The following is a 22,589-nucleotide window of genomic DNA, read 5'->3' as shown; positions in this document are numbered from 1 at the left end:
TAAGTGCTGAACAAAAATATGTAAAAAGTGTTGGACCTGAAATAAACACAGAAATGTTTCATACTCACAAAAAGCTTATTGCTCAGATTTTTTGAAAAAACATGTGTTTACATCCCTGTTAATGAGCATTTCTCCTTTGCCAAGATAATCCATCCACTGAACACGTGTGGCATGTCAAGAAGCTGATTAAACAGCCCCTACCTTTTTTAAAAGATCTGTGATCAACATGTGAAATCCATTCATGAATGTCTTTCAAATGTATTGATTTCCTCATATGAACTGTAACTTTGAAATTGTTGCATGTTGCGTTTATATTTTTGTTCCGTGTAATTAAGGCTATTTTCATAGTGTGTTTGAACAAATCTCCCCAGGCCCTAGTGATTGGGCTTTCTCTTTGAGAGCTAATTCAGCAGAGATCAGATGTATTAACTCTACTACAGTAGTGAGAAGTCTCTGCATCCAATTCATTGTAATAATTTCAAGAGATTTATTAGAAAATTAAGCAGACATAGATAAATTCCACAATATCCAATTGGATGCAAATAGACTCAGCGGATAAGCCAATATTGGTTCTGTTTGGTGTCTTAAACGAGCAGGTATTTCAAGTGAATGCAAATTTATATCTGCAATTAATATAATCTGATTTACTACAAGGGGATTTCAGACAGTAATACCACTCTGAAGAAGGGTGCAATAATAACTAACTGTGGGAGCTTAAATCCTAGACACTGTAGCGCTTTGCAAACACCCGCTTTGGAATTTACTGCCTCTTGTCATTTAAATCTGCATTCCTCTCAATTGCGAGGCGAGCCTGGGAGGCAGAGATTTGTCACTGAGTGGTCGCGCTCTCCTCTTTCCCTCTTTGCACTTAAGGAACAAATTAAAGTGTCTGGGAAGAGCCTTTTGAAATTACAGAAGGAGATGGTTATCGCAGAAACTCTATTGAGCCAATTTAGTGAATTCATGTTGCCGAGCGGGAGACAAGTCATGCCCGGTTTCTTTTAAATTGGAGGCAAAACTCCAGCACAAACGCGTCATGGATCACCGGCTAGATGTGAGATAAAAAGGGTCTCAGACAAAGAAAAACAATAACACAAAGGAGAGAAAACAATGGAAAATGTGTGAAGGGAAGGACAATACTGGATTATTATATGGCCCATCTTCTTTGCAGTGGCAGAGAGGATTCTTAGAATTTGGTGAGGCGGAATGTGATTTTCTCAAGGTGGTTAACAGCTTGAGTGTTCAGCCTCCACTTAATGGTGTTCTACCTGGCCTGATGGGAGAAGCGTGGCGGGGTATAATTGTCTTTCCCTCTGCCTTTACTGTGGTAAACACAGCCGCTCAGCGCGGAGACGGCATGTGATCCCTAAAAAGCCGGAGAGAATGACTAGTGGCTAATGGACAGCTATGAGTTAATGAAGCTCTCCCGCCACAGTCGCCGAATCAATCTGCTTGGATTCGATTTCGCAGCCGGCTCGCTCCATATGGCAGTGCCCGACTCCCCGCTGCCACCAAACATCTATTTGAGTGGGAGGCCCTCGACAGGGAGCTAATAGTTTTAACTGTTCCTCCAAATTTGTTTGCCGTGAAAAGTGACATTTAATGCACCTTGTCATCTCGCTGGGTAATAGGTGATTTAGTATGGGGTTGGAGGAGCGGGAGCTTCGGTTTCTAGCATGGCTTCCTTCCGTCTTGGAGCGCAGGGTGCAATGTGAACAATGGCTACCCGGGGAAAGATTAAGTACTACTCCTACTCTGTAATTGAATCTTAGTGTTTAATGGTTGACATTAGGGCCCTGGCGGTGTCGACGCTTGTTTAATTCGGCAGAATTAGAAAAAAAACAAGTTTCTGCAATTTGCGTGTTTTTGTTGACTTCATTTACTTGTTTATTTTTTCTCATTCTCTTTCTTAGTTTTGAATAAAGAGAGCTAAATAGAGGGTGTCAAAGTTAATGACAATAGAAATAGAACAATCCAGACAACATCAAGACAACATCCAGACAACATGAATGCTTGGGAGGTGACAAACGCTCACAGGCCAAGGTTTCACCATCTGCATGCAATCAGGGGACTATAGAGTTACCATGAAATAAAAAGGGAATAAATAAATAAATAATAGAATTAACGTGCTGACAGCAGCAGCAGTGACAGATTGGACAGGAATAACTAAGTGTATTCCTCACCTTGAGATAGACTGGTAAGCTGTGAAATAAAATAAAGAGCTCTAGTTTAGCTCGATATGCATAGTCTTAGCAAGGCCTACTACAAAGACAGAGAGGCCTACAGAGACTGAAGAGATATTGTGCACAGTATGACTTTTTAAAGGAGTTTAAAACTTGAGTTTCTCAAGGCAATGCAAAATGGCATTTACTTTCACTAACCCCGTCCCGATGTTCAAATCCAATTCTTGCTTGGGGACTGACAAATAGGGGAAAGACCACTTCCATCTCCTTTTTCATTTAAGACGCTTGCGCCTTTCTAAAAAGGGTCTGTGTTTCATGTGCCCACCCGGGAGAGCGGGCGATTGAAACCCTTCCCCAAACAGCTGTGAGATTTGACAAAGCCAGGTGGCACAGCCCATTTCCCTGCAAATGTCAGGACTCGATCTGTCTCGGGGAGCGGCGGTGGAGAGCGAGCGCAAAGAAAATTGAAAATAAATGTGAAAGTGCTCCTCACAGTCTCTCCAATCAGGGAAAAAAATGTCACGAAGGTAGAGGGACTGATGTGTTGCCCAAGGTGTTGGATCGATGGGTCGCCTGCTTTTGCCAGAGGAGCACAAGGTTGGAGGTTCAGAAATACTTTGAGAGGTTCAGGTGAATATAGGAGGGGGCGCAGTAAGATTTTGTCCAAACTTACAAGTACTCCAAGAGCTTCCAGTGAATGGTCTCGCTTCAAAGTACAAAAAAGTTCCACTAACGATGTTCCACAAGAGTGTATTTTGTTCTGCTAAGTGCTCGCAGGCTGAACCTTTCAGCCCAAACCTAAAAAATGATCTGTTGTCAAGATTGACTAAAAGAAGAGAATGAAAGAACGCTAGCCATCTTGGCTCAGTGAGGCACCGCCGGGGCAGGGGGATGACAAATGACAGATTGTCTCCACTTTGTGACAGTGTGGCTGTCATCAATCCCGACAGAGGAAGCGGCGGCGTGCTGCGCTGCTGAAGGGGCTGGGTGATGAGTGACACTGGCAGAGTAGGAGGGAAACGCACGGCTTCACATGAGAGATTCCCTTTAATGGGTGTGTTGGTTGGCAAAGTTGGCTGGCACACACACAGGTGGGTAGAGACCCTGTTGGGGTACAGTGCAGAAGTTGCAAAGGCAGAGGAGGCATCGTGAAGAGGCCTTGCTCGCTAAATGCAAATATTTTCTGCTGCTAGTGTACAAGATTTGCACTATGTATATATAAGCTACAACAGTTTTTGTATTGGTGTAATAGTTAGAAAAAAACATGTTTTTAGGGGGATGGAGGGGATTATAGCCTACCATTATAAAACACACACTTGAAAAAAAAAGGACCTGGACGGGGAGAGAGATGCAGGGGAACGGGGAGAGAGAGGCAGGGGAACGGGGAGAGAGAGGCAGGGGAACGGGGAGAGAGAGGCAGGGGAACGGGGAGAGAGAGGCAGGGGAACGGGGAGAGAGAGGCAGGGGAACGGGGAGAGGGATGCAGGGGAACGGGGAGAGAAATGCAGGGGAACGGGGAGAGAAATTCAGGGGCTGAGTGGAGAGATACAGTATGAGCTATGGTTGATTACCTCCTCCCTCCCTCAAACCATCCCTTCCCCCTCATCGTTACATGAGAGCTCGCTCCCATCCATGGCCCACATGCATACCTAATGCCACAGCCTGGTCACAACGCTCCCCACGTACTCCTCCGAGTCGCTGCAGGCTCCGGACCTCGTAGGGTCAAAGTTCAATAACCCTGCTCTAATCTAGAAGTAAAAACAACAAACCACTAGTTCATCAAAGAAGTCCATTAGAATTTAGTTTTGCCAGGTCAAAGGAAACAGTGTGGAAATAAGAAAATAAATACATTTACAGTATGTTACTAGTCTGCTTAGCAGCCAGAGCGACGCTGCCACGCCAGTGGTCATGTGCTGAACGCTGGGACAGTGCAGATATTCTTGAAGTGAAATTTTGGAAATAGAGCTGCAACTCTTGAATTTTGAGAGTTAGTTGACAAAAGTAAGGGCCATATAAACCCTTTCTGATACTATATAGAAATCTAAACGTTTTACCTGCATGTGAGTCTGAAGGAGGATTTGATAAAGTGATGCTCCCTTCCCTGCATCTGCAAATTACAAGTTGCGCCCATCTCTTAATGTACAATTTAACACCTAATAATACTGTCAATCAGACTATTGCCAATTTAATCTTGTCTACAGGCTAACTATGTGTGAAATTAGTTTTTTTGAGTTTAGGTGTAGTTCCGGCTGTGCAGGCTGACTGGCATTGTTTGTTTCCCCTTGCTCATCAAATTAGAGACAAGGACATGTTTCACATTATTCCAAAGGTGTACGTGTTTTTGTTTCCCTTACAATACATGTAATAGCATTATAGTAAAAAAAAAAACAGTCCCTTAATAATTATAAGCTTATTTTTACAAAGTAAAACATAAGAATGGTATCAACCCACAAGGCATGCAGTCAAATTATTAACACGAGGGCCAACGATGATAGGCATGACAAACTCATCATTACACTACTGTTGTTCTAAATTAAATCCATCTCTTCACCTTCCTTATCATTAAGTTAGGCCTAATTTAAATTTGATTGTGAAGTAACATACACAATTATCGCCCATTCATCAATTTGTCATTCATTCAGTGGGCTGGCATCGCTTGCTTCCCTTCGCTCATCAACTTGGGATAGTCAAGGATATGTTTTGCATTATTCTACTGCAACACGCAGCATGTTTTTGTTACCATTACAATACATTAGTTAGAGTTCTAGTAAATAAAACAGCTTATTAAATGTAAAAGAAAAGTCAAATGTAAAAGAAAATGATAATCAACCTGCCAGGCGCAAGGTCAAATGATTTGACCGAGTGCCAAAGCTGATAAAAGGCATAACAAACTCATCATTACACAATTGTCTTTCTAAATTAAATTAACCTCTTCAAACTCATCATTCAGTTAGGCCTAATTTCAATTCAATTGTGAAGTAACAAGCACAGTTATCACCCATTCATCCATTTGTCATTCATTCAGTGAGGAGATAGAGACGCATTAGTGCCTAGCTGGGTATCAATGTCCTACAGTGCATTATCTTGACCGTTTGGTTGGGAATCGTTTTTTTTTTTTTACATGTAAAAAATTCTGACAAATGAGCAATGTAAAATACAAACATTTCTGAAAAGTTAGGGAAGGAGCATGACATCGCTTTTTGGGGGGTGATGTTTTTTAAGTGTATAATATCACACGTTAGTGGCCGAACGGCAGTTCTAGTGATAAAGAGAGAGAACACATTTCTTCCCCTCTGTGCCCACAGACAGATAAAGAAAAGGATAAAAGCTCCTACCGTGTTGGTCACTGATGGCCCCTAGGCAACAATGAGGAGGCGGAGGAGAACGGTACCCTACACTGGAGCGAGGCATTCTGTCCAAGGCAGCAGGCAGAGAGAGCGCTGCATAAAACCCATTCTAGTTGTCGTTTTGCCAAGATAAATCTTAATGGTTGGCAGTGGGGGCTCTGGAGGACCAGTGGTGAGGCCCGAGGCAGCGGCTGTGGACAGAGACCTGCTGGAGATGGCCTGTAATGTCTCTCCATTATCAGAGTGCCATGAAACCACGAGGTAAATGTCCTCTAAAGGCGCTTATCAGGGATTCATAATATCATTAAAGAATGACAGCGACTGGGAGTGAACAAAAGCAGTGGTACTTGGAAATATATCCTTTCATATAGTAGCCTTTGATTAGAGATTACAGTGACTTCAGAAAGTATTCACACCCCTCGACTTTCTCCACATTTTGTTGCGTTACAAAGTGGGATTAAAATTGATTTGTAATTTTTTTTGTCAATGATCTACACAAAATACTCTGTCAAAGTGGAAGAACATTTTATTAACACTGATATATCTTGATTAGATTCAACCGCATGAGTCAATCAATACATGTTAGAATAACCTTTGGTCGCATTTATAGCTGTAAATCTTTCTGGGTAAATCCCTAAGAGCTTTCCACACCGGGATTGTGTAACATTTGCCCACTATTCTTTTCAAAATTCTTCAAGCTCTGTCAAGTTGGTTGTTGATCATTGCTAAACAACTATGTTCAGGTCTTAACATAGAATTTTAAGTAGATTAAAGTATAAACTGTAACTCTGCCACTCAGGAACATTCACCATCTTCTTGGTAACCAACTCCAGTGTAGATTTGGCCTCATTTTTGTCCTGCTGAAAGGTGATTTAATCTCCCAGAGTCTGGTGGAAAACATGCAAAATCCTAGAGGAGAACCTAGTTCAGCATGTGGTCTATTCCATTTATTTTTTATCCTGAAAAACTCCCCAATCCTTAACGATTACAAGCATACCCATGGCATGATGCAGCCACCACTATGATTGAAAATATGGAGAGTGGTACTCAGTAATGTGTTGAATTGGATTTGCCCCATTATAAAACCTCCCTGGTCTTTGTGGTTGAATCTGTGTTTGAAATTAACTGCTCAACTGAGGGAACTTACAGATAATTGTGTGTGTGGGGTACAGAGATGAGGTCGTCATCTCATGTTAAACCCTATTATTACACACAGAGAGAGTCCATGTAACTTAGCATAGTTTGACTCCTGAGTTGATTTATGGGGTATTGTGTTACAGGCTGTAACAAAATGTGGAAAAAGTCAAGGGGTGTCAAAACGTTGAAGGCACTGTAGTCTCTCTGATACCCCTTTCACAATGCTGGATTCTCCTTTCTGCACTACAACCTCGCAACGGGTACAGAGAGGAGTGCAACAGGTACGTTGCAACAATGTGAAAATCAAGCAGATTTTTAATGACATTTGGAAAAAAGAAATCCCACACAAAGAATAAATAGAATTAGAATAGAATAATGTAATTGTTCAACAAGCGTTTTGTACTCATAAATTCCTATTTCATGAATCTTGGCTTAACAAGTCCGTATAATTCACCATATTACAATACATTGAGTCCATTACAATGAGCTGCCATGTCTTTAACATAGAACAATAACACAGTGCACCATCATCTCATTATTCAGTTGAGCAATGCATCTTTAATAGAATGCTGGAGATGCACGTCGCCAAACGCTGCATAAATATGTTTTACATATGACTAGGGCTATCAACGCGTAACAGTTTGAATCGTTGCGGACTGTCGTCTACACTTGGCACAGCTCATGAAATCCCATGGTAAAACAGAGTGGGGACTGTTCTAGATTCTCCAGGGGACAAACACATGTATTTGTATGTAGGGCTGATCATGTAGGAAGCGCATCAGAATGAGAGCCTTGGGGCTACTGACGAGCAGTCAGCCAGCTCAGAAAGGGAAAGAGAGAAAGAGAGAGGGAGAGAGTGAGCGAGGGAGAGAGTGAGAGAGGGAGAGAGTGAGAGAGGGAGAGAGTGAGAGAGGGAGAGAGAGAGAGGGAGAGAGAGAGAGGGAGAGAGTGAGAGAGGGAGAGAGTGAGAGAGGGAGAGAGTGAGAGAGGGAGAGAGTGAGAGAGGAGCATCACCTCAAAGAAGAGCGGGTTCACTGGAAAAGATCTCATCTGTCACATGGAAACATGGAGGAATGGAAAGGTGGAAGGGAAGAGCACAAGACCTCAACTCTGCTGAACATGAACGTTAACAGCATCCTAGGTTTCACACAGAGTGTACAGTTGGGGTCCTAATCCCTCACTATTACACATGTTCTACTGGGCAACAAAAATATCAAGACACACCCTGATTTGTGTGGCTATCCTATTTGATCATAACCAACTGGTTTTTCAAAGCCCAAATCAAAACCTCATTCCTAAAGCACTGCAAGAATGCACATTTACATTTTGTACTAAAGGAACTGGAGCATTCCTGACCTCAATGAATCCTCTACATTCTCTACGATACCAGAAAATTATTTAAAAAACACACAGCCCATACCCGTAACGTTGACCTATAAAGGATTTCACTGAGACGGCTCCATTTGCAATTTTAATTGGTCTTTATAGATGAATAAATAACAGCACGTCTGCTTGATGGTTTCTGTGATCTGCTGGTGCGTGAGGGGAGGGACAGTGTGCGAGGGAGAGGGGAAATACTAAGCCACACCACTCAGACAGTTTAATGACAGTGTTGCAGGTGATGCTGGGAGGAAGCCTCCACATGAGCTGTACACACACAGAGAGCGACAGACTGAGACGAGACTAGCTATCCTCCTCACTGGCTAGCTAGTGTACCTCGGTGAAGGAAAATTCATTCAACCATGTAGAGAAACTGTCAGACCATGACAAGAGATCTAGGCTACATTCGAAACAATTCGTACATAGACATAAGAGCCAGCTAGTGGAATTCATTGTATAAACAGCAGGCTGGCGTGGGGATTAGCTGTTGACACCCCAGGGCTCTATCCAACCGTCGAAATAACAGGCTGGTCTAGCACTTTATTACCAGCCATATTTATGTACTCTCTCTTGTACCAACAAGTCACTGAAAAATAAAACATACCACTAAACCTAATGATGTTTGACCAGGGACTGAAGACGGAACTCTTTTGCCATTCCTTCATGTAGAATCATGAAACATGTTACTTTTTAATATTTCAAGCTTCCACCCAGATCATAAAGCATGGTTGGTTCCATCAAGTCCGTTTGGAAAGACGCGTGCATATCTATCTAGACAGATATGTAGAGTATGTTTTCATGTTACAGATAGCTAGCTATACAACCCTTTTCATTTACAGTATGTCGGGTCATTGCTGGAAAAGGAAATGTCTCTTCTCATACAAAAAAAAGGGAATGTCTCTTCTCATACAAAAAATGGAAATGCACTTCTACAAGCACATAGATATGATAGTACTAATGTTACACTGTAACAAGCGTCCAATGTTAGCTAGAATTCAGCTATAAGGTATGTTTTTCTATTCATTCCATTCAACCAACTGGAAAACCAAGGTTACTGAGAAGGAACTCAAAGCCTGGAAGATTGGAGAGAAAGACAACTTGTAATGTACAGTGTCGCTACAGTAATTGCCAAGCTGAAAATCCACAAAAACCAATAAACAGTCTTCAGAGATACCGGGGAAAAACACGCCAACCCCCAAAAATGTGCGTGAGAGAGAGAAAGATAAATGAAAACACCTAACTGAATGGCCAGCTCTCCCCCTACGGTAGCCTAACACACAAAATTAATGGGAAATGTACATTTCCCATTAATTTTGTGTGAGCTGTAATTTCTTACTTGTACTTGGATCTGCACTTTGACTTCCACTTACAATGGCGGCATCAGACAAGAGGCTGATCCAGTAACACCCCTGATCAAATCAACGACACAAAGAGAAGAGCTTTTTTGGGCTCCCAAACCAAATGAATCTAGTCTGAATTGACTCTGGAGGCAGAGCTGAATTAAGACCGGGAGCTCTTAGAAATGTTCCAATCACCCACGACACCGTTTACCAGAGTTTAAACCCTGAGGGTCACAAGTGTTGGCGGCACATCCTTTATTCTCAAGAGAAAGAGCCCGTGTGACATCGGGCCTTCATTAGCCCCGGAGCCACAACACAAAAGTGTGCTCCACAACGACCCAACTGAACGACCCTCGACCCCTGATACAATGGCAGTTGGGTGTAGTAACTGTTGGGTGTAGTAACTGGCTGCTGATACCATCAAACTGTAAACAGTCACCCATTTCATTAAGACCGTGGGAAAACGGTGGCTTTAACAGGCAAACAACGAGTCCCCGTTTTCCATCCTACTCCAGTTCCTCTAGTCAGATCATATAACGTGAAGGTTCTATTGAGAACCTGAACACAGAACAGTACTTAGATGCTATTCTATAATCACATTACACACTCCAATGGGCTGCTTAGGAGGTTTGGCAACATTACTTACCACGCCGTTCATGAGACACCTGCACTTTAGGGGTTATGTATGCTAATCGAATGAGAAGCGGGAGACTAGTGCCATTAACGTATCGCAGGGTGACGCGAATGTAAACTGTGGTGAGGTGAAGACCGTGTGTGTACGCCGACCATTAGCACACAAACAGGACTAGGAGTGTGTGTGTGTGTACACCTTTATTAGGGCCGCGGCGTGCAAGTGCTGCCACCTCTCATGTAACAAGCATCAGAGAGGACGGCTTATTTGCGGCGTGTGCTGGCTGGGTGCTAAAGGCTAACGTTAGGCTAGCAGCCTGTGAAATTCCCCCGCTGGGCTAATAACAAAGGGAGTTGAAGGACAACCTTGTTGAGTCTCCCAACAGACGGGCCAAATGGTCTTCCCGTCTTCCCTCTTACCACCACCTCCTCCTTTCTCCAAATTCCCTGCTCTTCTTCGGAATGACAGTGCCTGTCAGCCAGACAAATGCGCATTCCATTGTTGTAATTAATTTGATTCTTGTTCTGCGTGAAACCTTCCTTGTAGGGTTTAATTAAGGTTTTGTTCACATGGCGGGCAGGGCCCCACCTGGCTGCTTTAAGCTCACAGTATTAAAAATGGGCCCTTCTCTCTGGATTCACTTGGAAGTGCTTACACATTCTGTCTCTCAGTGTGTGTGTGTGTGTGTGCGCGTGCATGCGTATAGGAGTGTGCGAGAAAGAAAGAAAGAAGTGCCGGGGAGGGAAGATGGAGAGGAAGCGTCCCACTCAGCTCATCCTTCATCCCAGGCAGTTACTCCTCTTGTTTTATCAAGATGTTTTACCATGCCTTCAGACAAGGCTTCCAGGGAAATAATGGAGGGATCTTGGCGGTTCTGCATTAGTCACGCAGCCAGGTTGCATCCCAAATGACACCCTAGTCACATATTTAGCGCACAATGTTTCACTAAACGTTGTGCACTATATAGGGAATTGGGTGACATTTGGGAAGCCTAAACTCAGCATTTAGCTCATCGGGGATGTAGAACTTGATAGGCCTTCAGGCTATAGGAGACCGTAGTGCTCTTTACCTTATAGCTCTTACCCAATCTAATACAACACTTCTACCTCATAGCAGTCCATTTGAACAAAGTATCATAGATTGTACAATTTACTACCTGATCTGTTTCACTTCAATGTATCCCAATGGAGAAATGGACCATTAGTAACGCTAATTTAAAAACTGGACAGACCTTGGCCTACCTTTGGAGTTAGCGGTATAAAATGAAGTACAACTTTATATACTGCACAGATACAGGGAAGGAGGAGGGCTTGGTAGGTAATGGTGAATTGCCTCCATCTATCTCTCCTCAGAGACCTCTTGTTCTCTTTCCTTCTCCCCTGCCTCCACCTGTTCTGCCCTCTCTGCTATAATTGGCACATGGCGCGTTGGATCAAAGACAAACTGCATTCAATATTTCATTAGAGCGCCGGGTGCGTGTGACTGCTCAATTTGAGGCGAGTGGCAAGCGACTCGCTGTTAAACATGAGCTTGGCTCGGCAGCCCTGACGCGAACTGAGAGGCATAATCTCACACCGTTTACCATATTACTCCTCCTTAAACGGCCAAGGAGAGAGAGAGGGGGAGAGGGAGGAAGACGGAGAGAGAGGGGAAGAGCATGAGAGGAGTTTAGAGAACCAGATATAGGGAGAGAAATAGATAAGGGGAGGAAGTGAGAGAACACGAGGGACAGAAAGTAGAAAGAGAAAAGTCATATTCCACAAAAGTCACACAGCAACCACATCTTTCTCTAAGAATCCCGCTCATCCCTCTAAGGGACAGTTAATAACAAACCAAACAGCATTTTCTGGAAGTCACCAAGAAAAATCTCCTTTAGAAATCCAAGCAACAAGCTCCAAATATAGAGGGGAGGGGGGGATATAACTGGAATAGAAAAATATAAAATGTTATCATATCTGGGACGTACAGTGCCTTTGTAAAGTATTCAGACCTCTTTACTTTTTACACACTTTGTTAGGTCTTACTCTTGGTTTGTTTCTCTTCTTATCAATCTACACAATCTTAATTGTTTTGTTAAAAAAAATGAAATATCAACATTTACATCAGTATTCAGACCCTTTACTGAGTACTTTGTTGAAGCACCTTTGGCAGCGATTACAGCCTTGAGTCTTCTTGGGTATGATGCTTCAAGCTTGGCACACCTGTATTTGGGGAGTTTCTCCCATTCTTCTCAGATCCTCTCAAGCTCTGTCAGGTTGGATGGGGAGTGTTGCTGCACAGCTATTTTCAGGTCTCTCCAGAGATGTTCTATTGGGTTCAAGTCCGGGCTCTGGCTGGGCCACTCAAGGACATTGAGACTTGTCCCAAAGCCACTCCTGCATTGTCTTGGCTGTGTGCTTAGGTTCTTTGTCCTGTTAGAAGGTGAACCTTTGCCCCAGTCTGAGGTCAGAAGTGCTCTGGAGTTCATCTTCGCCTCGACCCATTCCCTGAAAAACATCCTTGTAGCATGATGCTGCCACCACCATGCTTCACCGTGGGGATGGTGCAAGGTTTCCTCCAGTCTTGACACCTAAGAGTTCAATCTTGGTTTCATCTGACTAGAGAATCTTGTTTCTCATGTTCTGAGAGTCTTAAGGTGCCTTTTGGCAAATTCCAAGCAGGCAGTCATCTGCCTTTTACCGAGGAATGGCTTCCATGTGGCCACTCTACCACACGGCCTGATTGGTGGAGTGCTGCAGAGATGGTTGTCATTCTGGAAGGTTCTCCCATCTTCACAGAGGAACTCTGGAGCTCTGACAGAGTGACCATTGGGTTCTTTTTCACCTCCCTGACCAAAGCCCTTTCTCCCCCAATTGCTCAGTTTGGCCCGGCGGCCAGCTCTAGGAAGAGTCTTGGTGGTTCCAAACTTCTTCCATTTAAGAATGATGGAGGCCACAGTGTTCTTGGGGACCTTCAATGCTGCAGAAATGTTTTGGTACCCTTCCCCAGATCTGTGCCTCGACACAATCCTGTCTCGGAGCTCTACGGACAATTTCTTCGACCTCGTGGCTTGGTTTCTGCTCTGACTTTCACTGTCAACAGTGGGACCTTAGACAGGTGTCGGGCTTTCCAATCAATGTCCAATCAATTGAATTTACCACAGGTGGACTCAAATCAAGTTGTAGAAACATCTCATGGATGATCAATGGAAACAGGATGCACCTTATTTCTAATAAATTAGCAAAAATGTATAAAACCTGTTATTCACTGTCATTATGTGTCGATTGCTGAGTTTTTTTTTCTTCTTCATTTTAGAATAAGGCTGTAACGTAACAAAATGTGGAAAAAGTCAAGGGGTCTGAATACTTTCCAAAGGCACTGTGTGTGTTCTCTCCCTATGGACATTTAGCAGGCTCTTATTCAAATCCAAGCCAGGGGTTCTTCTGCGGAGCTTCCACCCCTCTATTGAAAACAAGCAGGTCACACTGAAGCCAGCTCACATTCCTTCATGAATGCCATCCTTTTTGTCTCTCAAATAACTGTTTCTTCCCGGAATCACATAATTTGTTGATCGACTGCGTGTTTTCAATCAAAGCAAATGAACTAAACAATCAACAGAGTTGGAAATAGTAAACCAACTGACATAGTTGACCCAAGGCATCTCCCGTGGTAAATGGCTTTTTTGTTTTAGAACGGCTTAAAACGCATGGCTTGGAATGCATCTCAACCAATCACAATGCTTGTTTTGACAAAACGCGTTGTAGAAAGTATATACTGTTTAAAAATGCATAGCTGTAATACACAATACTACAGCCCTTCTTTGCTCCTTTGCCACCACACAGAGTGCATAGCATCATACACAGAGTGCATCGCATCATACACAGAGTGCATAGCATCATACACAGAGTGCATAGCATCATACACAGAGTGCAGAGCATCATACACAGAGTGCAGAGCATCATACACAGAGTGCATAGCATCATACACAGAGTGCAGAGCATCATACACAGAGTGCAGAGCATCATACACAGAGTGCAGAGCATTATACACAGAGTGCAGAGCATCATACACAGAGTGCAGAGCATCATACACAGAGTGCAGAGCATCATACACAGAGTGCAGAGCATCATACACAGAGTGCAGAGCATCATACACAGAGTGCATAGCATCATACACAGAGTGCAGAGCATCATACACAGAGTGCAGAGCATCATACACAGAGTGCATAGCATCATACACAGAGTGCAGAGCATCATACACAGAGTGCAGAGCATCATACACAGAGTGCAGAGCATCATACACAGAGTGCATAGCATCATACACAGTGTGCAGAGCATCATACACAGTGTGCAGAGCATCATACACAAAGCTGCCGTCACCATCACAGTAGGCTTTTAGCACCACTGTACCAGGGTACAGATGAGGAATTTACATGGTGTCAACCGTGCCTTGCAAAAACAACTGATCTAAAACATGGAGAAGAAATGGAAAAATGAGCAGCACCGACATGACCACGGACAGAGAGGATCATGGAAGTTGACCTGTTGAGGTGGATTCTGGAACAGGGTTAGGCCAAGAGGCGAGTCGGACACAAAAATGACCCCCTCTCATTGTCTCACGCCTGCGCAGCTATTCTGAAAATGGGACGGGTTAGTTGGCCATTCCAATGGAGCAATGCTACTTGGGTTACAGAGAACACAGTTTCCCTCTTAGTCAATAAAGCACAAAATACTCTAGAAAGCACAATACAAGGAGAAAACGGAGTTCTCCATTTTTGATGTCTATGGACAAATATAGTAGTATCTACGTCTATAGGTTTACTAACTGTTTTATAATAGTAGTGACTGATCAAGGTCCCCTTTCAAACTACAGCATTGGCTGGAACGTCGTCACAATTTAGAAAGAAGCATTTTGCCTCATTTGAGTGTCAGTTTTTCAATTAATTTAGACCAATTATATATGTTACCCATTATTTATAAATGATCTGGTCAAAATGTTTGCAATTCCACTTTGATATTGGCAATTGGACTTCAAATTGGATCTTGAGGTGAGTAGATTAGCCATTAGCTTACATTAGCTGCTAGCCGTTAGCTTACATCAGCTGCTAGCCATTAGCTGCTAGATGTTAACTGCTAGCCAATGTTAGACCAATTAAGCCCCGGCTGGCAGTTTGAAAGGAGAGAAAAGTCACCAAGATGTTTCATGCATGGTAAATAAAGGCGGTGGTCGCAGATCGAGAAAGCATGGCACTAAGCGTTTTCAGTCACAAAGTGGGTTACTTACAGGTAGTAAGTGTAGGAGTGATAGGTTCTTCTGCCCAGTGGGGTGGTGGTAGGATATAAGCAGTGGTGGGGGACAGGAGGGGAAATGGAATGGAAGGAAAGGAAAAGGAAAAATATTAATGTACTGGAGAAAAATATATAGAAATGAAACCCCCCCCCCAAAAAAAACACGATATGGAGGCATAAAGTGACGTTTCTTACAAGTACGACTGTGAGGGCAAGGTGGTTGCTTGGGGGTACAACGTCATGCGTGGAGGGGTAGAGGGTGAGGGCCCACAGAGTTACAACATTCAGTTACAGTGGGTGGGCGGAGTGACCTGTTGATTGGCAAGTCAGGTGTGCAGGAGAGAATTGTGGGTAACATAGTGCATTAGTGGCAGGTTGATGTTTATTGTCATGAGTCTTGCCCTGGAGGCAGAGAACTGAGCGATTTCCGCTAGATGGGCCAGCTGCAAAGTCAAAATTGGCAGTATCTTAAAAATGTAGGAAAACAAATATTAGATTTTTGGTCATAATTTCAGGTTATGGTTAGGTATTAGGGTTAGCAGTATGGTTAAGGTTAGGCTTCAAATCATATTTTATGACTTTGTGGCTGTGCCAGCTAGTGACCATTCTGCAGAGTTGCCTCCAGGCCATGACAATAAAGGCCAGCCTGCGCCTCAGTGAAGGTGATTGGTTGCTATTGAGATGATACGTGGGCTGTAGTGTTATTGGAGAGTGGGCGAGTGCAAGAAGAGGACAGGGGAGGAAGCTCATTGGAGCTGTGTTTAGAGAGCAAGTTTATCAGGAACTGGCTGGAATAACATGTTTGTACAACAGCAGTGGCTTTAATATTCATAAACGTATTCCTCTCCTTTCTCTTACACATGTACTGTTTGACAATCCAAGAAGGAACAACAAACTATAACATTGGGCAGTAATAGCAAAAACAACACGAATGTTGACACTAGTTATTACTCTGAGACACAAGCCTCTACATTTTCTTACACATACACTGTGTGACCATCAAAGACACAACTAAACCATTGCTGAAGTGGTTTGGTCCCTGATTCCCTGAATGTCTGAAATAAATCTGTTAATAAATCATGAAGGTCATCATGATTTAATGAAGAGTCATTGGATTGAAATACAGAACAACTGCTATACTGACAACTGTACAGTATGAAACCACTTTACGACCCTTCAGATCAGGGGTTCCGAAATGTTTTCACTCAGGCCCCCATTCCAGCATTGGGGAACATCCTGTGCGCCATGTATAATTTTTGCCATGTATAATGTGTATTCATGTGATATTTGAGTGACTCAAACATTACAACAAAATCTAGAGGCTAAAAAAACACGAGCTGACATGGGCTAGCTGATCTGGACATTTCTGTTATAGATATCTCTCTACAGTATGTAATGACTGACATGACAAGAGGAACTGATGATTCACTACCCAATTTAGAAATTGCACCTTGTGCATTCTACTATTACAACTTCCAAGACTACTGGTTTCCTGTTCTACCTGATAATTAATTGCACCCACCTGGTGTCCCAGGTCTAAATCAGTCCCTGATTAGATGAGGAGTAAAGTTTGAGGGCTCTAGATACTGAGAGCAGGTACCCCAGAGAAATCTGCCGAAACCCCCATTGCGCTACACCCGTGCGTGTGGAGGAAGTTTGTCTATCTGCTCAGCATCCGTTAGTCTATCTGCTCAGCATCCGTTAGTCTATCTGCTCAGCATCAGTTCCAGGGGCTGCTGTGTAGTACCTGCCACCTTCCCCCCCTCTCCCTCTTTCCCCCACCTCTCCCTCTTCCCTCCCCCTCTTTGCCCCCCCCCCCCTCCTCTCCCTCTTCCCCCCCCTCTCCCTCTTTTTCCCCTCTCCCTCTTTTTTCCCCTCTCCCTCTTCCCCCCCCCTCTCCCTCTTTCCCCCCCTCCTCTCCCTCTTTTTCCCCCCCTCTCCCTCTTTTTCCCCCCCTCTCCCTCTTTTTCCCCCCTCTCCCTCCCCCCCTCTCCCTCTTTTCCCCCCCTCTCCCTCTTTCCCCCACCTCTCCCTCTTTCCCCCACCTCTCCCTCTTTCCCCCCCCTCTCTCTCTTTCACCCCCCTCTCTCTCTTTCACCCCCCTCTCTCTCTTTCACCCCCCTCTCTCTCTTTCACCCCCCTCTCCTCTCTTTCCCCCCCCTCTCCCTCTTGCATTGGACTAGGGCTAATGTAAACTAGCCTGCAGCTACACAGCCACAGGCATCTCTGGCTCTTTGAAAACAAATAGTGCTTTCCTACATTTTTTCCCTCTTATCTTTGCTAGTTTTTCCTGCCACAAGATAAGCCCCTGAAATATTTTCCTATTCCCATTACCGAGGTCATTAATACAGTGGCATTTGTTTTAGTGCATGGGGGGGGGGGGGGGTATGAATATTTCAATGCATACCGTATAGCAGTGCCTTTAAACAGTTTTAAATGGTGCTTATCAGTGTCATGAAATAAATCATTTAGCCTTGACGTTGACAATGCAGGGGGTTTTGGGACAATCAGAGGGAATTCATTTGATTTGGCCTTTCATGTAATTACACGATGCACACAAGTCTCCTGTTAATCTACAGCATCAGGGTAACGCTGGACCTCAGGGAGCATGGAAACATTCAAATCTTCTTTCAATACACCAACTCTTGATGTGTTGACAAAGGGCTCTAATGTAGACAGCAACACATAGTATACAATTGCAGACTCTAAAAAGTTGTACACTAATTGCACACACAAATTGTCTGTACAGAAATGACACAGATCATGGAAATAGTATTTTTAGTGGCTGCATCTGTACCATACAGGTGACAGTACAAAGACAGTTTGGGAGTCTGACCTTTTCTTCATGACCAGCACCACGCCGAGGAAGATTATGACGAAGAGGAGGATACCAGCAATGACCCCGGCGATCTTCACCGTGTGGTCCGTCTGCTTCTCCGGCTCCACCGCGTCAGGCTTCCTGGTCGCAGCCCCTGGTGGTCAAAGACAATGGGAAACAACCGTCACCGGGTGGCCATTTTTGGATCCATGTCATCATCATCATCATTAGGGTTGTCACGTCATTCACTTCTTTCTCATCAAGGACTCATGCAGGGCTAAGACAACACCCGTTACCAGTGAAGCGTTGACTATGTAAGACCATAGGGAAAGGTTTTAAATGAGAAGGGGAATTCCTACACTGTTATAGTTCATTACGACAACGCTGTCTTCAAGTCTCCCGGGTGGTCTAACTCTGTGGTTAGGAGTTGGAAAACTCCAGCAACGTACAATCCGTTTGCCATATGGCAGGAAAAGACCAACCTTGGAATACTGATGCCTTACTGTGTGACAGTTCATACTATGCTAAGCAGGCCTCTATCCATGTTACATTTCATTCCATGTGATGAAACTGATTTTTGACTGACGACGGTGAAGTTCACAGCTGCATGTTCTCTCTGGCTTCCACAGCTGCTCTACACGTCAGCCATGCTTTCCCTTTCCCTCGTCTGTCCTCCAGCCTCCCTCCTGGCATTATGTGTTTATGCACTACTTTCTTTCCTCCCCATCCCTCCCCCCAATCCTTATATGAAGCAGTAATTTGCCCTCGCCTCAGCTCCTGCACCTGAGAGTTCCAGATAAACTCATTAACTGTCCCTTTTTACACACCCATTGTCTTCGGGCGACACAAAGCTCGAGCTCGTTGCCTCTGTTGCGTTTGGATATTCAAATCTGGGTCATGTTCTGTAGTGTGGTGAGCGGCAGCACACAAACACGAAATAAGGGGGAATACTTGCTAGGGAGCAATTTATTCCCAAAGCAGGCAGTGGCGGGTGATCACACCGAGGGCCAAGGCATTTCAAATCTGTTCCAATGAGATAACCAGGCCCCTCGCAGCGTACCAGAAGAGGCACTGTTTCACTAGTACTGGGACCTTCCCCTCTGAGGAAGGGAGAGATGGAGAAGGAGAGAGAAACAAACAAGAGGAGAGAGAGAGAGAGAGAGAGAGAGAGAGAGAGAGAGAGAGAGAGAGAGAGAGAGAGAGAGAGAGAGAGAGAGAGAGAGAGAGAGAGAGAGAGAGAGAGGGACAGAGAGAGAGAGAGAGGGACAGAGAGAGAGAGAAAGGGGAAGAGCAGGATAGACTGAGGTAGAGGAGAGAGGGAGAGAAAGAGGGAAGGAGACAGAAAGAGAGAGGGAGCTTCCTGCTCTCCTGTTTACTGTATAATGTGATGGAACGTCAACCCGCGGCCTGATGAACTATCCATTTCCTCACGCTAAATGAGTTTGGGATGAAAAATAGTCAGGACACGTTGTTCAATTTCCCCCGGCCCCCCACAATCTATTCCTCCCCGCCTCCACCACTACTTCAATCAAAGGGTGACAACATCCATCACTATCGTTGTTACCGCTGTGACGGATAGGGGGGCTAACAAACGGGTGGCTTATTCCACGGTAACAATTTGTTTTACCCCAAAGGGTGAGTCTGTGTGAAGTGAAGGGAGAGAGTGTAGGCTTGGAGTACAGAGGGGCCAGGAGAGAGAGGGTGACTTCCCTCCAGGTTCCATACCAAGGTTGACCATGTCCTTGGACGATAACAATTTGTTGGGTGCTTATATTTGTCCTATTGAAATGTGTTTTTTTGCATATCCCAACTCTCCCCGAGACTCTCTGAGGGGGAGTGTCACAGTCAGGGTCAGCCGTTATCAACACTGAACCTGGAGCAATTAGAGTCAAGGGCACAGACAGATTTTTTTCATCTTGTTGGCTCAGGTATTCAAACCCAACAACCTAACTGCTAGGCTACCTGCCGACCTTCAATGTTGAGTCCAGAGGAGGACAGACAGTCATTAGCATTGACCTACCAGGCAGGCAGTCTCTCAGTTGATCAGTTATTCCATATAAATGTGAATACCACTAGATATAGCTCTCTGGATAACCAGATGGTGAGGAAAAGGCCTTCATGGAAAGCAGTAAGGAGGACTTCTGGCTCCTATCAGGTAAACCTTGCGTGGGCAAAAATACAGAAGACATTGGGTGTTCACATGTGAACAGAAGTTTCAAATATATTCCCAAGCTAAAAGACTGAACAGTCAAGGTCAGCTTGACTCCCTTGGTATCTTTAGTTTGTTCGTGAAACGTCAAAACATCTCCAGCTGTTTTGGACTTTCTAACTATTTACTTTCACGCCAAGCTTTTCTACTTCAAATCCTCTCCTTGACATCTCTGTTTATGGGTCAAAAGCAAACTGAATGCCCCAAGAGGCATAAAACACTGGTGCTTTTTAAGTTTAAACGGCAGATATCTCCGGCTTTGAAGAAGGGAGTGAAGCTTTCGGGCTTTCAGGGAGGCCGTTTCATGTCAAACTCAAACTATGCGAGGTGCTTTGGGGGATAGGGTGTTCCTCTCTAACTCTGTGTGGGAGGGTGTGTAAACGTCGGGGCCTGAAACACCACAAGAGCTGGTTAACAACACACAGCGGCCGCCACTGCTTACATTTATCATATGTGTAAATAAAACAAATGCTGATATTTAACGAACCCTGGCAGGTCACTCCTATCTACACGTTGTTGTCCATGTTGTATTAAAACTAGACGTTTCTGACTCATTTTAAAAAAAAATGTAAACTGGAGTTTAACAGTTGGTTTAGTTTCATAACTTAAGGGAAACCTGAAAATTGTAAGTGTCAAACTATGTTGCAAATTTGTAACACAATTTGTACTCGAGTCCAAAGTTTTGAACATACATGTCTTTCCCAGCATCCACATAGTGTTCCCTTTTCTTCCCCTCAAAAAATCATGTTCCCCATGACCTGTAACAAGCCTAAAACGTCCATGGTTAAATATTTCACAGTGTCTGACTGTGTGTGACTGGGTAGAATCATTTGGCTTCTTGTATAAACAGAAGGAGGAAAGATGTCACCTTTCCTTTGAAGCCGCGCCTGCCTGGTAAATATTTTAATGTAATTTTCTGACAGCAGGTTGAGCAGGACGGCTTTGTCGTGCATGCCAGAGTGTGCAGCTTCTCGGTTTCATGCTCGCTGCAGAGGCCTGTAATGACCCCCCCCCCCCACACTCACAACTCCTACATCTGCCTTGAATGAAAATGAGCACATTCTATGTTTTTTCAACACAACCAGGTGTTCAAGGTACCAAATCCCATGTCACACTATCTGTAGGATATGAATAGGATAAATACTGACCGAATGGCAGGTACAAATACAAAGTGGAAGATATCTGGTAACCTAGTTAACCCTTGACCGTCTCTCAAACATGTCAGTGCACATCTAGTTAAGACTTAAAGAGACACACGCTACAAAATGTAACAAACAGACATACATTATGAATCATCAATCTTGGCATACACACACACACACACACACACACACACGAGGAGAGAGCTGGGAAGTTGTAGTGGTGGTCTGACCTGTTAGTTGGTTGTCGCCAGCCGCGGGGGCGATGCGTATGTAGGGAGTGGTGAGCTGTGTCACGATTATGGCGGCTAAGGCAAAATAACAAGTTGTTCCAGGCCAACATGCAGGAAGTAGAGGGAGAAGGAGAAGAAGAAGAGGGCAAGGTTGAAGCCAAGAGACTCAGGCAAACAGGAAAACATCCCTAATCACACAGAGCAGAGAAACGGTAGGAGGGAGAGAGAAATAGATGCTTCTCTCAGGGAGGAATAGAAAGTTACATAAAGTTCACAAGCATTGGTTTTGTAACAGTTATGTTTCCATACATTAGTAATCATCCCAAAAGCTTGGTTAATGACTTGTTTGTGTTGTGTACTCGTGAACAGCAGGGAGGGAACTAACACAGGAATTTCATACAAACCTGAGGGAGCCATTCTAGAGATATGAGACTGAATATAAACATTCTGCTAGAGCCACTAAAATCCTCAATATTCAGTTCAGGCTCTCTCACTGTCATGGTTATGGCCTTCTGTATGAGCAGTTTGTCCCGCACCACAGCCCCCTCTGGGGATCTGATTGGCTGCCACCACTATGACTGGCAGGTACCCCGAGAGGTGCTGAACCTATTAGCAGATGCTACTTTAATGCGCCAACGCTCAGGTCCAATAAAATCTGATTAACCGCCATAAACTATAACGAAATCAAAAAAAAAAGAAGAAGCATTAAAACAGTCCTTTCATAATCTATGATGGGCAAGAGGGGGATTCTAAATTCAACCGTGCTTAGCGTCTGTGGCTAAAAAGGATTGGAAGCAACACAGGAACTAGTGCTCATTAGCATATAGCATTATAGTCCAGTCTTGGCACCGTGAGAGAGAGAGAGAGAGAGAGAGAGAGACAGCATGTAGTAAGGAAAATAGATG

The 22,589-nt window shown here is 44.1% G+C and overlaps 1 protein-coding gene across 3 annotated transcripts in view; it reads right to left on the bottom strand.

Annotated features, from left to right (window-relative positions):
- The window catches only part of LOC139420199 (receptor-type tyrosine-protein phosphatase mu-like), a 300,083-nt gene that overhangs the window by 79,266 nt on the left and 198,228 nt on the right, over nucleotides 1-22,589 (bottom strand). For 2 of the 3 annotated variants that reach the window (XM_071170026.1, XM_071170027.1), the window contains exon 14: nucleotides 18,122-18,257. In XM_071170026.1, coding sequence (XP_071026127.1) covers nucleotides 18,122-18,257 — 136 coding nt within the window. Of the gene's footprint in view, nucleotides 1-15,280; nucleotides 15,311-18,121; nucleotides 18,258-21,684; nucleotides 21,760-22,589 lie in introns of all 3 variants that reach the window. The other variant, XM_071170025.1, reaches the window with a different exon arrangement.

Source organism: Oncorhynchus clarkii, chromosome 11 (genome assembly GCF_045791955.1).
Source record: "Oncorhynchus clarkii lewisi isolate Uvic-CL-2024 chromosome 11, UVic_Ocla_1.0, whole genome shotgun sequence".
Lineage (NCBI taxonomy): Eukaryota > Metazoa > Chordata > Actinopteri > Salmoniformes > Salmonidae > Oncorhynchus > Oncorhynchus clarkii.
This window is presented reverse-complemented; position numbering and strand designations above follow the sequence as displayed.